This window comes from Lepidochelys kempii, chromosome 9, assembly GCF_965140265.1.
Source record: "Lepidochelys kempii isolate rLepKem1 chromosome 9, rLepKem1.hap2, whole genome shotgun sequence".
In the NCBI taxonomy this organism is placed as follows: Eukaryota; Metazoa; Chordata; order Testudines; family Cheloniidae; genus Lepidochelys; species Lepidochelys kempii.
In genome coordinates this window covers 17,761,102-17,777,404 of record NC_133264.1, presented here as the reverse complement: position 1 = coordinate 17,777,404, position 16,303 = coordinate 17,761,102, and the positions used below count along the sequence as shown (strand labels likewise).

At 41.6% G+C, this 16,303-nt stretch overlaps 1 protein-coding gene across 12 annotated transcripts in view; it reads left to right on the top strand.

The window, feature by feature from the left end:
- The window catches only part of LOC140917185 (uncharacterized), a 315,283-nt gene that overhangs the window by 226,443 nt on the left and 72,537 nt on the right, over nt 1-16,303 (top strand). For all 12 annotated transcript variants that reach the window (XR_012160738.1, XM_073359435.1, XM_073359429.1 and 9 more), the window contains 8 exons: nt 84-221; nt 2,214-2,336; nt 2,983-3,105; nt 4,882-5,058; nt 7,623-7,754; nt 13,434-13,562; nt 14,012-14,140; nt 15,866-16,000. Coding sequence is in view for 11 of the 12 variants with exons in the window: in XM_073359435.1 (XP_073215536.1) it covers nt 84-221; nt 2,214-2,336; nt 2,983-3,105; nt 4,882-5,058; nt 7,623-7,754; nt 13,434-13,562; nt 14,012-14,140; nt 15,866-16,000 (1,086 nt within the window). In the remaining variant the exon portion in view is untranslated. The remainder of the gene's footprint in view (nt 1-83; nt 222-2,213; nt 2,337-2,982; nt 3,106-4,881; nt 5,059-7,622; nt 7,755-13,433; nt 13,563-14,011; nt 14,141-15,865; nt 16,001-16,303) is intronic.

The following is a 16,303-nucleotide window of genomic DNA, read 5'->3' as shown; positions in this document are numbered from 1 at the left end:
GACATATTGTATTGATGGCTATTCTCCAATTACTCTCCTCTTGTGCTTACTTATTAATATTCTTTTGATCATTTCTCTGGAAGGCATCGAAATGGAAATTGTCAATAGCTGCGAAAGCAACAATGGCGGTTGTTCTCATCACTGCGAGCACTCGCCTGGTGGGCCTCACTGTTCTTGCAACCAGGGATATCTCCTTGATTTGGATGGGAAAACATGCATAGGTAATATATGGTAAATGCTGCATCTCTTTCAAAGAGGGGAGGGGGAACACATGGTCCATCAGAACAGAAAGGGAGAAGGATGTGTAAGGGGAAGCCTAGAATAAAGCTTTCGCTTTTGGAAGTGTCTGTTTTTTCCCCTTCCTCTTGTCCTTTCCTTTTGGTATTTCAGTAAACTGGGGCTTGTCTAAACTTCCCATTCAATATTTTGACGTGGCCTATTGAGGGTTTGGTGGGATTATTACTTAATGCTTCTACCTGCATTGAAAAATGACACCTCCATGAAATTGTTGTCAAGATGACCAAATTGTTTACAGCCCAAATTTGTTTCCTCGGGGATTAAAGTTCCTTTTTCCAAGGTTTTCCGTATTCCAAGGCCAACCAGCAGATGATTACCTCTAGTTGTGCACATTGGACTAATTTTCAAAAGTGATGTGCACCCACCTGGAGTCCACTTTGCGGTAGAGAAGTTCTTCAGCTCCTATTATGCTCATCCATTGCCAAGATTACACCTCTTACTATGTGAGAAATTTCCCATGGGATGTGAAAGCAGGGAAATATTAGATGAGTAGAAAGAAAAATGTGGAGATCTGTGAGAGAGGCTGATAATGGACAATTTTTAAAACAAGAGGGTCAATTCTGGACTGGATCCTGAAATGAACTGGGAGCCAGCTGGGTTAACAATGGGATTATGTAGCCTTGTTTCTTGTGTGTGTATAAGACAGGCAGCAGCATTCTGCACATGCTGAAGCCTAGAGATGGGCTAATGGAGTACTCATAAAGAAGAAAGTTATCATGGTCAAGGTGAAGGTGAGGTGAGAGCATATATGAAGATTTCAACAGAGCTGAGGAAGTGAAAAGGTGTTCTGACAGCAAACATTTTTTTCATTGGCTGCAAGCTGCATGTTTCAAAGTACACAATGAGCTTTTAATAGAACTAGGAAACAAGATATCATCTGAAATATTGCTGGGCAGCTTTGCTTGTGACATTTGCAGGAAAAGGAATACTCCTTGTTCAAATAATCTGCTTTAATCAATTTTGTGCTGACCTCTAGCCTTAATTGATTGATTACATTTTCTTTCTCCACTCTCTGGTGTGTACATTTCCTAGTAATGTTGGTGCCCGTTCCAAGGTTAATTGAGACACTGACTTTTCACATCTGTGGCTGCTCATCCAGTGAATGGTCAAAAGCATTTTGCGAACTCAGCGTTGACAGGCTACCTCTTGAATTGCCACTTAATAGCTCAAAACACTAAAAGGGCTGAGATCAGCTGAGAGCCTGCTGTTAAAAGATAGCAGCTTGATTCTTGTTTCCGTTAATCAGGACAACAGTTTTTGACCACGTAAATTTCCCTGCTTATACAAGACAGAATGAAATGGTGGCAAGTTGAGTATCAAAAAGTAAAATTGCTTATAAATATGTATCTTCTTCTTGTCTGAGAATGCTTTGTTGAATCGGAGGTTTCTGTTCACTGCTGTCTATTTTATGTCATAACAGGCCTGAGGATTGAAAATATTCATATGAAAAATGATCCGCTGTAGATTAATTACTAGTGAAGAGATGCTAGTTATATGCTAGGGTGATTGAGTTGTTGTTTTATTGGTCTTTTGGTAACACATAGGAGCCCCCTGTCATGGACCAGGATGCCAGTCCTAGACCAGTTCTAGATGCTGTACAAATGCAGAATAAGTCCCCCTGCTACAAAATGTAGGCAACACCTGTTCTTAATATGTGGCAGTGTTCTTGTAGACAGTCTTGTCTGAAGATTTAAAAAAAAATTGAGATGGGGGAGGTGATAAATAAGACACACAAACCTGGCCACTGAAGTACATTATCTTTCCTATCTAAATTACAAAACTGTGAAGGCTAAAATGACCGACAGTGCATTAATGACAGTCTTTTAAAATAGATTCATTTCCTGAGTCTGTTCAGCACAACCGGTGTTTGAATTGCCACCAGGAAGCCTAACTGAACCCCCGCTTTCTCCCTTCAGACCTGGATGAATGTGAGTCCAGCGAGGCCTGCTGTTCCCAGTTCTGCATCAACTACATCGGAGGCTATGAGTGCAGCTGCAAGGCAGGGTTCCGGCTTAATGCCAATGGCTGCGTATGTGATGGTAAACGTCTTAACACTGATGGCTGAAGCTGACTCAGATAACAAAAGGAAAAAAGATTTTGAAGCTTCTTCTAGCATTTCATAGCAATTTCCCTGCTAAGAGAGCATGGCAACAAATACTGCTTTGTTGATAGGATTTTAGCACTGTTTCCATTTTATAACAGTGGGGTGCAGTCATGACTCAGGATTGTATACAGACAGGCCCCTATACAGGAGCAGAAGAGATGAGTCAGTGTAGAAGGAGACTTTTTTCCCATTCCCCCATACACATGATACATGGACATGTCATAAAAGATGATTGCCTTAGTAATCTTACATGAAGGGTGAACCCCAATATTTGGCTAAACCCTAGAAGCTGGGATGCATGTCCAGATTCTTGGACCTACCCAGCTGTGCTGTTTTTATGGGGCTTCTAGCTGAGCCATAAACATGGCAAGAATAGCCTCTTCCCTCATGCACTTATGGTGGGAACTGGGGAGCACAAAGGTCCATTGGAATGGGAAAACAATTAAACAACATTTTCCAGATCTCCAGAATGAGTTTTAAAATTTGGACAAAGATTCAGGTAGGCTCTTGCTTTATCCAAACTAGTTTACCCGTCACTACCTGTTACCATTTACCTGTTACCATTAATATTTGTTTTCCAGATGTGGATGAGTGTCTTGCTGACAATGCCAGCTGTGAGCATATCTGTGTTAATTCTCTGGGGTCATACGAGTGCATGTGTAGAGAAGGCTACAGACTTAATCTCAATAGACATTCCTGCATCTGTAAGTTATTGTAAAGCTTGAAGACAATTAAACACTTCTCTCTGATTTAGAACCTGACGTTAGAGTCCAGATTTCTAAAAGAGACTAGAGATTTTTGGGTGCCCAACTTGAGATACCTTAAAGGTAGTGAAGGCAAGCCATATGAAGCATGTAGGTCCAATGTGAGCACTCAAAATAGTGGCTTGGCCATCAGATTAATGGAAGATGTGTGGCTAAATTTACTGCACTGCTCTCAAAATCTCAACGTATTTTATTTTGACAAGTTAATATTGCTCATTTCAATTACATTAAGAAGATAGGCATCACATAAAAAATACAGAGACTCAAATTTTGCTCTGTTAAACCAGTGCAAATCCAGAATATCCCCACTGAAGTCAATGGAGTGACTCTGGATTTCTACCAATGTAACTAGGACAGAGTTTGGTCCAATGACTTCTCATTTAATAATCTAGTTTAATCATTGACTAAACTATGGTGGGGAGCTTGATATTTTTATCCAGCTGAAAAAAGCAGCTAATTCTATATTCTTGTAGTGCTGAATTTTCAGCTTTTCATGTGTTTTAAAGCCAGGCCCAAAACAAAAATCTGCAAATTGAGCAGCAGATCTAAATTCAAACTTGTTATGTTTACAGTATGATCAAAATACTCTCAAATTTGGGGGAGGAAAGGGGCAGGCAATAAGGGGATGGGGCATGTAATTCCAGATTTGAACTTCAGCATTTGGTCCAATATAGGGTATGTCTACAGTGCAGTCAGAGTTGGGACCGTAGCATGTGTAATCAGAACCAAGCTAGCTTTAATCTAGTTAGCTCAAGTAAGAATAGCAGTGAAGCCACAGCAACACAGGCAGCAGACAAGCCTGTACAAGCCTCACCGAGCCCTGCCTATGTCCCTGAGGGGTGAGCTTGTGCTGCTGCCCACGCTTCCCATCTTTACAGCTGTTGTTATTCAAACTAACTAGATCAGGGATTGGCAACCTTTGGCCGCAGCACGCCAGGGTAAGCCTCCTGGCGGGCCAGGCCGGTTTCTTTACCTGCTGTGTCTGCAGGTTCAGCCGATTGCAGCTCCCACTGGCTGCGGGCCAATGGGGGCTGCGGGAAGTGGCGCGGGCCGATGGGCGTGCTGGCCGCCGCTTCCTGCAGCCCCCATTGGCCTAGAGCGGCGAACCGCAGCCAGTGGGAGCTGTGATCAGCCAAACCTGCGGACGCGGCAGGTAAGCAAACCGGCCCGGCCTGCCAGGGGGCTTACCCTGGCGGGCCGCGGGCCAAAGGTTGCCGATCCCTGAACTAGATCAAAGTTAGTTTGGGTATGTCTGATGTGCTGCAGTCACACTTTGATTGCAATGTAGATATACCCTATATTGAGCCAAATTTGAACATGCTAAAGTTCAAATCTGGAATTACATGCCCCATCCCCTTGCTGCCTGCCCCTTCCCTCCCCCAAATTTGTGAGTATTTTGATCACATTGTAAACATAACAAGTTTAACTTAGATCAAACTGTTGATTTGAGCTGCAGACTTGTCCAACCCCAGATTCAGAGTTTAGATCTAGGGTTTTAGATGAGGCTTAGTTGTTCTTTCCTCATTTTCCTGCTAATATGTACTCTATTTATTCATATAGATAATAAAAACAGATCAAGTGTGACTATTTTATGTACTGTACATTTTTAAATAATATTGGTCTGACTTAAAAAATCTAACACATAAAAAGCTGTAAAAGGAGGACTGAACACCAGAGTGGTAAGATGAAGCTCTGAAGCTGGCTCTGTCTTCTTAGCATTAGATGATGATGAGCTGGAGGAGGAGGAAGAAGAGAAACTGGAGATCGCTAGGATTCCAGGCCTTCGGTTCAGAAGACCTCCTCAGCTGCTTCGTTATGCTGCCACACTAGGCACCTTCTATGAGGATGAGGACAAAGATGTACGAGGAGAACTTACTCTCATGCATAAAGTTGGTAAGTAAATTAAAAGATTGTAGTTTTTAGGAGAGGAAACACATGGTGTCCATAGCCAGCAGCTTTGTGAAGGGTGAAGATTCTCTAGGGTGGGAAAGAGATCTTGAGGAGAGAATGAACAGAGCCAGGAAGACTGGAGCTGTCATGAGGCCAGACAAAAAGACAGGGCCAAATTCTGCAGAGTTTTTTGCCTTCAGAGGATGTTGGAAAGAAGTGTGCCAGCCAGACACAGGCTCCCTGAGTCATTCTGAAGGCTGAGGGCGTCTTCAGTCAGAATGACTGTGGGGGGAACACAATTGCCCATAGCCCATTGCCCATAGACGGTTACGTCAGAAAGGGGCAGTATTCTCTGCAGTGGCAGTGCTGCTGAACTCCAACCTCACAGAAAATCTAGATATAGAACAATAACGGCTGAATATTTTGTGCAGCATATGTGAAAGGAACGATGGTATTGAACTGGTCATAAACTTGAATAGTCAGTGTGTGTATAACCTTAGAAAATGTACACCTGCCGTGCCATGTATGTGCCTGAACAATTGTGTCTCCAACCTGGAAATTACCTGACTCAACATCCATGTTGTTCCAGCCAAATAAGAAGGCTTGGTCATTATAACATAGACTCAAAAGCACTATGCTTTCTTTTTGGTGGAAGTATTACTTGCTCAGAGTGAGAGGACAGATTTTTTTTTTTTTATTTTGTATGGTATCGTTTTTGTAATTGCAATGTCTAATTACACTTCAGAGGGACTTTGCTCCACAGCCAGGGGCTAGTCCTGGCTTTAATCAATTAACTTTTATTTATATAAAAAATATAAAACTTCCAAAAAATATGTGATGTGTAACTTGCATTTAAACGAAAGCAGATACACTGGAAGAAAGAGTAAAGCAGCAGCCAGTCATCCACAGCAAGATATTGTGAGACTGACAACCAATGGGGAAATTGGCAAGCAATGTAGCCTCATGAAAAATTAACAGCATAAGCACCAAAGTCTAATATTGATTGCCCAGTGTTGGTGTTTTTTTCCACTATTGGACCTATGTCTTTTTGGGGGGTTGTAACTTGGTATCTGAGCTGCTGCACTTTTCCCAAAGCTGATGTACGGTGCCAAGACTGGCTGCTCCAATGCCTTAAAGATGGCAGTGATAGAAGGAAGAAAATATCTTTTAAAAGTTTACAATTTTTTAAAATTCTCAAATGTGAAATTATTTCTTCCTAGTTTTAAAAGTCTTTTTGTGCTGTGCTCTATATTTTAACAAAACAGCCTGTCAAAACATGTCCTCTTGCAAGATGTTAGTCTGTACTATAGGTCTAGTGGCTTTTACTTCATTTTTAAAGTAAACACGATAACCTTTTCAATGGCACTTTGCATACTGATATTTAGGTCTGATTTTTCAAAATTGTTCTCAGAGACAGCTCCTGAATTCTGAACATGTTTGAAAATCTGACCACCTACTCAGGTTCCTCAGTGGAAGCTGTTGGGTATTGATTGGCTTAGAAAATCTGACCTTACATATAAAATAACAGATGAAAAACAAGCAACCCACTGACTTAATATTAACTGAAGGATCCTGCCAACTTCATTTTAAACACTCATCGAAATCCCCATCCAAAAAAGACTCCTGTCATGTGCCTCAAACCCCCTGAGAGGACAGGCTGATTAAATGGCTATGCTAGTAATATAAAGCAGATATTTCAACCAGGGGCAAGTTTTTTCCCCTCAGCCTACGACAAAGACTATGTAGCAGGCAAGCTTGTACTTGCATGTGTGTGTGGATTTGAAGGGGCTGTGTATGTGTGTGAAAGAGAGAGAGAGAGAGAAAAACAAGTATATTTTCTTGTAAATAAAATGCTTACTCATAATCACAACCGAAAAAGGAGATGATAAACTTTCCTAGAATAATTTAAACTTTGCTCTTGGAATATATAGTGAGTATGTTGACAATATATAGGACAGCTTCCAGCTGCTGTAATGTGAAAAGAGGGATTTGGAGAGGTGGCAATGGATATCCTCTCTCAAGAAATCCTGTTGAAAATATGTAGTAGGTGGTGCGATCTGATCCTCCTAAAGACAAAAATATTTGCTCTTCAGAAGTATTTTCTTAAGACCTTTCTGGCAGGGATTTACAGTATCATGAAGGATGAGAGACAGGGAGCCCAACTTTCCTTTGTTAGGCTACAGAGTTTTAAGAGGGGAACTTCAGGACCTCCTCCACATCTCTGGGGCTTACATCGTATCATGAAGAGCAACAGACTTGGACTCTGGTTGGGCAGTGCGGGAGATGATTTCCAGTGTTGAGAGCCCTTCATCAAGAATGCCCTGCCAGCAAAACCCCATAATGTTTAAACTTGAGGACTCTCATTGGCACTTCTTGTCAAGACAAAACACGTTGACATTTGGGAAGATCCATCAACAACACCAGTCCTGCTTTCTTTAGATTGACAATGCTCCATGGATTTCCTTCTTTACAGTGTGTGTTTGGAATGATAGTGAACAAGTTAAAGCTTATTAGTCGAAGGATCATGTTCCTGTGCTCACTGAGCCTTCTGTCCTTTTCCATTTCAGTTTGCCTGGATAACACCTTTGGCAATGATTGTAGCCTGAGCTGTGATGATTGTATAAATGGAGGCAAATGTAACAGTGAAAACAGTGGCTGCATCTGTTCACCGGGGTGGACTGGAATGATATGCAATGAAAGTAAGTACTGTATGTTTGGACAACATCCTACAGTTAATGGGGTCCTTGTCCCGGCCTGGCAAATCCATAAGAAGTGGAAACAATCTGCTCTTTGCTTTTGAGCTGAAAAGCTGTTTAAGGAATAGAATGGCCTCACTGAAAGATCACATTTGCAACATTTAATTACAGGTGAGGCAGACACAGCAGCATCTTAACCTGATAGGCCCCCATGTCCTATGTGCCACATTAAGCCTAAAATATAAAAGAGGAACCCTGAATTATTCATCAGGAAACTTAGAATTGTGAAGTATTGCCACACCCAGTCCAGTGAAGTGCAATCAGTACAATATCCCTTGTTTGTCTTCGAGTAATTGCATATGTCCATTACAGAAAGCATTGCACACTTGGTGCACCAGTACCAGGGAGTTTTCCTTAGCGGTGCCCATAGGGGAGGGGAGGCTTACACCCTAGTGCTCCTCATGTTCCAAGATCAGGGTATAAAGGGCAGAACCCCACCTGCCCAACCTTCAGATTCTTCTTACATGGTCTGTGGTTAAAGCACTCTGTCAGTTGTTCCTCTGGGAATGTGCATTTAGTATTTTTTGCTGGTTAGTAGTACTCATTTTTGTGTCCTCGAGTCAGTCTTTCTTTCTTTCTTTCTTTCTTTCTTTCTTTCTTTCTTTCTTTCTTTCTTTCTTTCTTTCTTTCTTTCTTTCTTTCTTTCTTTCTTTCTTCTCATAAATTAGTGGACATCTCCTGATATCAGAGGAGTATATGCTAAGGTACTCTGGCTTCACAAACTAATGTCCATGAAAGACATTTTCTCTCACTGTCTGAAGTGCTTGAGTGAGGGTCATGTCGGGGACAGGCGTCCGATTTGCTAAGGCTTCAGGACAAGAACCAGGAGAAGAAAGCCTGAGGTACATCCTTATGGAGGCCGCCTTTTGCCCATCAAAGGTACTATCTCAATCGATTAAAGGAATTCCTCCCCATCAAGGAGAGTGCTCCTGTCAGGGTTCCCTCCCCACTCTGAACTTTAGGGTACAGGTGTGGGGATCTGCATGAAAGACTCCCTAAGCTTATTTCTACCAGCTTAGGGTAAAACTTCCCCAAGACACAAACTTTTTGCCCTTGGAGGGTATGCTGCCACCACCAAGTGATTTAACAAAGTATCAGGGAAAGACCACTTGGAGTTCCTATTCCCCCAAATATTCCCCCAAGCCTTACATCCCCTTTCCTGGGGAGGCTTGAGAATAATATGCTAATCAATTGGTTAGCACCTCTGTGAAATTAGAATGGAAGATAATCTCACAGGCAGTCAGATTCAAAACATAGAGAATCCCTCTAGGCAAAACCTTAAGTTACAAAAAGACACAAAAACAAGCATACACATTCCCTCCAGCACAGCGAATTTCACAGGCCAAAAACAAAAGAAAATCTAACGCATTTATTAGCTAGATTACTTACTAACTCTATAGGAGTTGGATTGCTTGCTCTCTTGGTCTGTCCCTGGGCAGAGGTATCACACAGACAGACAAAGCCTTTTTCTCTCCCCCCCACCCGCCCAGATTTGAAAGTATCTTGTCCCCTTATTGGTCATTTTGGTCAGGTGCCGGCCAGGTTACTTGAGCTTCTTAACCCTTTACAGGTAAGAGGATTTTGCCTCTGCCAGGAGGGATTTTATAGCACTGTATACAGAAAGGTGGTTACCCTTCCCTTTATTTTTATGACAGCTCCCCTTGGTTTATCAGAAGGCAGAGAAAGGAGAAAGATCCCCTTAGTCAAGACACTCTTGGAAGAGACATAAGTGCTCAGAGCCCTCTCAGGCTCCCAAGCCAAACAAGGGGATGGCTTCCACATAGTCAAGGTCCTTGGTGCAGGATTCTTTGACCTCACAGGCTTGCCACTCTGGTACTGAAGGGAGAGAACTTCCTGGTACTACTCCCTACTGGCTCAATAAGGGCAGAGCCACTGATTCTGGTTCCCAAGCCGGACATGATGAGGCTGCCTGTTTCCTCAGAGTAGGTGCTGGAGCTATCACCCATGATGACAACTGGGAAAAGACCTATCTCAGTACCAACCAACCCAGAGGCCTACACAGCTGAGGAACATCTCCTGTACTGTACCAGCCCCATCATTGGCCCTACTGGGTTCCATGGGGGATGCCTACGAGTCTAGATCATTATCTCTGCTGTATTACGCAAACTGGTCCCTGAGAAGTGAAGCCCCTTTGTCTGGTACCAGCAATCGGCTGGAAGTCTGTATTTATGTCCTACACAGAACAAATGAGGGGGCAACCTGTAACAGCCCAACAGCTGTCCAAGTGGATCACCAACTTTTTGCATCGTCATGTGTTACAGTGCCAAGGGTGTTACCCCTCTTGTCAAGGTTCCTTCCCCACTCTGAACTCTAGGGTACAGATGTGGGGACCTGCATGAAAGACCCCCTAAGTTTATTTCTACCAGCTTAGGTTAAAACTTCCCCAGGGCACAAAGTCTTTGCCCTTGGATTAGGTAAAACGCTGCCACCACCAAGTGCTTTAACAAAGAACCAGGGGAAAGGACATCTTGGAGTTCCTATTTCCCCAAAATATCCCCCCAAGTCCTTACACCCCCTTTCCTGGGGAGGCTTGAGAATAAACAAGATGAGCACAAACCCCTTGGATTTTTAAGTCCCAAAAAACCCAATCAAATTCTTAAAAATCAGAAGTTTATTAGAAGAACAAAAAAAGATAAGAGAACAACACTGTAAGATCAGAATGGAAGATAATCTTACAGGCAGTCAGATTCAAAACGTAGAGAATCCCTCTAGGCAAAATCTTAAGTTACAAAATGACGCAAAAACAGGAATACACATTTCCTCCAACACAGCGAATTTAGAAGCCAAAACACAAAGAAAACCTAACACATTTTCGAGGTAGATTACTTACTAACTTTACAGGAGTTGGAGAGCTTGCATCCTTGATCTGTTCCCGGCAAAGGTATCACACAGACAGACAAAAACCTTTCCCCCCCACTCCAGATTTGAAAGTATCTTGTCCCCTCATTGGTCATTTTGGGTCAGGTGCCAGCAAGGTTACCTGAGCTTCTTAACCCTTTACAGGTGAAAGGATTTTGCCTCTGGCCAGGAGGGATTTTATAGCTCTGTATACAGAAAGGTGGTTACCCTTCCCTTTATATTTATGACACCTCTGGAAAAGTTGTCTGCACATTCAGCTCACTCAACATCCATGGCCTTTGTGAGTAATGTCCCAATTGTGGGCATTTGCAGAATGGCAACGTGGTCCACAGTCTACACCTTTGTTAGATATTATGCAATTACTACTGCATCAAGGGAAGGTGCTAATGTAGGGAAAGCAGTTCTGCAGTTCCTCTTCTGATGAAACTCCTAGCACTGCCTCCATTGAAACTGCGTGAGAGTCACTTAGTGTAATGGATATATGCAATCACTCAAAGAAGAGAGAATGGTTAATTGCCTTTCATAACTCTTGTTCACCAAGATATGTTGCATACGCCCATTATGTCAGTCACCCTCCTTCCATGACATATCAGAGCCTTTAATCTAAGGCTCCAGTACAAAGGATCTGAAAGGTGAGCAGGGTGCCTCTGCCCTTTATACCCTCAGCTCAGAGAACTAGGGCACTGACGGGGCTGCCCAGCATGGCCACCCCTACCACTTTTTCTAGGGCTAGCAGAAACTCTCCAGCACCAGTGCACAAGACATGCACACCCCTTGTGTAATGAACATATGCAACAAATCTTGAAGAGTAACATTTATGAAAGTTGAGTAACCATTCTTTATGTGTTTGTTTTTATATCAAGTCCGATTCATTTTATACACTTTCCACAAAATACTAATGTGCTGCAGTGGGTCTATGGTGTAGTCCATTGCTCTCTTGGCTCTTTTTGAAAGGTCTCTTCTGGGAGAGAGTACTGCTGTCTGGGTTGATACAGAAAGTAAATATGGTTTGTCCAGGTGTCCCTTTATGGTAGCCCAGACAAGCTATCCCAGTCTTTTATTGTGTTGGTGGATTTGGGACTATTTTTATGAATTTTCTGGTTTATTTACTATACTGTATAGGAGTTGTTTGTTAGTATCAGAGTTTTTAATGCTCAGAATTCTCTAACTGAACCTGGTTGATAAGCCAGTGCCCTTTATATGGAAGTGATGTTACAAAAGATTCTCTTTTTTTCTTGTCTCTACCACCTTGTAAAAGAACTTTCATGCTCTGTCAGGGCAGGTGCACAGGGTTGAGGAGAAACCAAATGGATAGGTAGAATGCTCATTTCTTGATGTACCCTACATGTTTTCTTCATCTATGTAAAGCCAATCAGAGCTTGTGCCTTCATCAGTGGGGTTTTCACATTGTGGTGGTTCTTATGGACCCATAATGATGTCATGGAGAAAGAATAGGTGACAGCAAGTTACTGGAAGAGAGAAAATTTTGCAGTCCTAATGACAGTGGGGCAGGTTCCCAGGACTGATCAGCTGCAAGTTGGATTAGCATGGACTGGGCTGTAGTGAGGGAACGAGAACAAAGAAGATTAAACTGTGATAGTTTCTAGTTTGCTGTGCATCATAGCTAGAGTTAGTAAGCCACTGTGGTGTCTTTTGGCTCTCAAATTGGGATGTTTTACCTGTATTCATAATGTAATAAAGTTGCTTAGGCATAAACTGTAAGCTGGCTGAGGCAGGGCCCAGGCTCTCTGCTGCACTTTACAAATAATAACATATTCATTCTATACTTACAAAGGATTTTCATATATTTAATCCAATGGAATATTTTTCTATCTTTAAAAAGAATACAGAATTATGGAACTGGGTTATTGGCCAAATCCTCATCCCACTGAAGTCAATGTTGATAATGATAATTTGCCTTGTATGGATCAGTGGAAAAGACAGGATTTGGCCCTCTATGAATATCTCATTTTTTTTCTCCCTTTCTCTTTTTTAAACCAGCATAGATCACAGTTTTTAGAGAAAAGCTAAATAGTTGGGCAAATCAGAAGCTAAATTTCCATAATAATGAATGAAAGAAAACTGGATGAAAATTAATGCTGAATCTCAGGTTTCTTAATGTGTGTTGAGAAAATGTCAATTAAGTCAGTTACTGAAGATAATCCCAGCAACTGTATTTACAGCTCAAGCTGAAAATAACGGAGCTCTGCTCGTTTACCAAAATGGTTTTTTTGCTAGAACAATCACAGCTTTACCAAACGGAGTCGGCTGCTGTATGTATTAGCGATCTTTGGACAATATAAAATGTCTCTGGAACATCAGAGAATCTAACTCTTTTAGGTAATGGCAGCAATATGGAAGTAATAATCTATGTCTTTTAAATAATTACCTCCACGTTTTCAAAACTTCAGCCTGGTAACTCTCATGTATAGTCAGTGTGAGTTAAACCCCATGCATGGCTTTTTTTTTTACATTGCCAGGGATTGCATTTAGCTAAAAGACACATTTCCCATCAGATATTTGAGTCTTGTTACTTCAGCTGTCATTTTTCAATAATCTCCATGGAGACAGATATTATTGTATATGGCAACGAGAGTGACATGGCATCATTTGTGGGTTGCTTGACCAAAACGGTTCTTTAATTGCTCGGTGTCATTCTGATGATTGAAGCATTATTTCACTTTGCTTCTAATGCAGTGAAGAGATTACTTAGCCCATTCATCTCCTCTGCTTTCTTTGCAGCTTGCTCCCCTGGGACTTATGGGCAAGATTGTAATAGCATTTGTAAGTGTCAGAATGGAGGCTCATGCGACCATGTAACAGGACAATGTCACTGCCCACCGGGAATTAATGGACAGATTTGTGAGGATGGTACGATTTCTGTTGTTTAATTATGTATAACTGCTGCCTGGGAGTCTTGTGATTTACCATTATTCTTATTTTTATTTATTTGTACTATGGTAGATTTTAAGAGTCACAAGTGAGATAGGTCCTTGTGCTAGGGAAAAGCTTGCTATCTAAATAATAGGATTGACAAAGGGTGGGAGAGAAAAGATGATATCTCCATTTTAAGGATGGCAAACTGAGGCACAAAGAAATTAAGTGACTTGTCCAAGGTCATATAGGAAGACTGTGGCAGAGCCAGATATCGGACTCCAATTTCCCAAATCCCAGTCCGGTATCTTACCCAGCAGAGCATCCTTTTTCCTCAGTATATTTTCTGTAGAAAGTATGCCAAGAGAAGCTGGCATGGTATTTTATAGCAAAAGCTTGGTACCGTATTGCCCATCAATTGCTGTGTTTATTTGTGCACCCACTAGGCTGTCCAAAAGGATTCTTTGGGAAGAACTGTAACAAGAAATGTAACTGTGCCAACAATGGCTATTGCCATAGACTCTATGGAGCCTGTCTGTGTGACCCAGGGTTATATGGTCGCTTCTGCCATCTAAGTAAGTCTTAATGATTTTTCTAAATTATTTATTTAAAATATGCAGGGCATAATCGGAGTAAAAAGTCTCTCAACACAATTCAACAGGTTATTTAACAATGTGTAGCCCAACTGATGTCAGTGGGACTACTCACGTGCTTAAGTTTGGCTCATGCTTAAGTGCTTTGCTAATTCAGGGCATATAAGAGCAGATAATGTTTACCAAGCCCATGGAAGTGTTGTGTAATTTTCACTGATCTTTTCATTTAGAGCTGGGACCAGATTGTTGGTCAAGGCTAAGGCTGGATTTAGTGTTGGAGCAGATATGTGGTTAGGTTTGGGTTCAGGCTGGGTCAAATCATGGGTTAGAGTTAGTATTCCTGGGATACTGTCAGATTTGGGCCAGATCATGGGGGCTAGATTGTGGGGCCTGACTCAGGTTAGGGTTGGGGTTGGGATTGGGATTGGGATTGGTGGATGACCCACGCTAGGAATAGGGCCGGTACCAGGTCATGTACAAAACTGAGTTAGGGTTAGTGCCATCTGGTGACTTGGTTTAGGATTGGGGCTGGCTGGTGGCCCCTGGGCAGGGTTAGTATCAAGGTCTGGCAGGCCAGAATTAGGGTTGGGCCCTGGGTCGGGGCTGGCTGGTGGGCTAGGGCTAGGGTTCAGCTGGAGCTGGAACTAGAGATGATAGAAAACTGAAAAATATTTCTTGAGAACTTTCAATATTTCAGAATTATTTTCATCTATTTGTCTTTAAAACAGAACCATTTTTTACATTCAAATGTTTTGTGATTTTTTTCCATTTTCAAATTAAGAATTGTACTAGTCTCTAAGGTGCCACAAGTACTCCTTTTCTTTTTACTAAAATAAAGGGTTTTCTTTTTTTGAAACTGCTTTTTTTAACTGACCTCATCATTACGTTGACCAAACAAAACTGGCTCTTCAACCCCCAAAAAACCAAATTCCCAAAGAACAAAGACAAGCGACTGACCACAGGGAAAGAAGAGAAGCACAATGACTGAGCACAGAAAGAAGAGAGGCACAGTAACCAACAGTCAAAACCAATAAAGATCAAAGGTACGATGACCAACAGCTGAACTCAGAAAAGAAAGAAAATTCCAATGGCTGAGAGCTGAACAAACACAGAATAATTAAGACTTAACAACTGAACATAAAAAAAGAGTAGAGAAATACAGTGATGGAACCCACATGTGAAGAAGAAAGAGAATGCTAATGATAACAGAACAGATGTGAAAAGAGAAGAAAGAGATGACCAATTATGAAGGTGAAGAAGACCAACAATGAATATAAGGACTGCAAAGTGAGAGAATGAAAAACAAATAAAACGAAAAACAAAACAAACATGTAAAGTATCTAGGGGGCTTATTATTAGAAAAATGGGGAAAATTGACTTTTTCATTAAAACTTTCATTTTTTGACCCAAAGTTTTGTTCAAAAGATTGCAACTAGCTCTACTTTTGAACATTTCTGATTATTACATTCACTTCACATTGCCCAAAATAAAATGAGTTAGTTAATACAAGAATTATGTAAACTGTATTTTACACACATACATGCTCATGTGTACACACTTGAGTGCCTGTGAGTGTACATATTTGCTCAGAAGTACAGTGAACTTTTTGTTTGACAGCAAAAGCACTCTCTGCAGATCTGTGTGTAGACATCTAAAATAAGTCATGTGCAATTGCAAAATTAACAATTCCATTTAATCTGGTTGCAGCTTGTCCCAAGTGGACCTTTGGAGCTGGCTGTTCAGAAGAATGTCAGTGTGTCAAGGAGAACACTCTGGCATGCAATGCCAGAAATGGTACTTGCACCTGCAAACCAGGTCATCAAGGGAACAAGTGCCAGAAAGGTATAATCTACTACTGATCCTTTTATTTCTGGAAAGTCCTGTTTCTATTTATTACATCTCACTGCTCCTCTCACATGCAGTCTTGCATTGCACCAAACTCTAAAGTAGTCTGCCAGTTGTTTCTCTGTATTTTTCCTACTCCAGAGCCAGGGGAACATTTGGCTTCATTGAGGTTGCAGGAGTATAAATGAGGGTAGAATCTGCCCAGCTGTTTTAACCTGAGCAGCTGACATTTGGGATGGAAACCTGACATCATTGAAGATAATAGGAGTTTTGCCATTGATTTCAATAAGGTCAAGATTT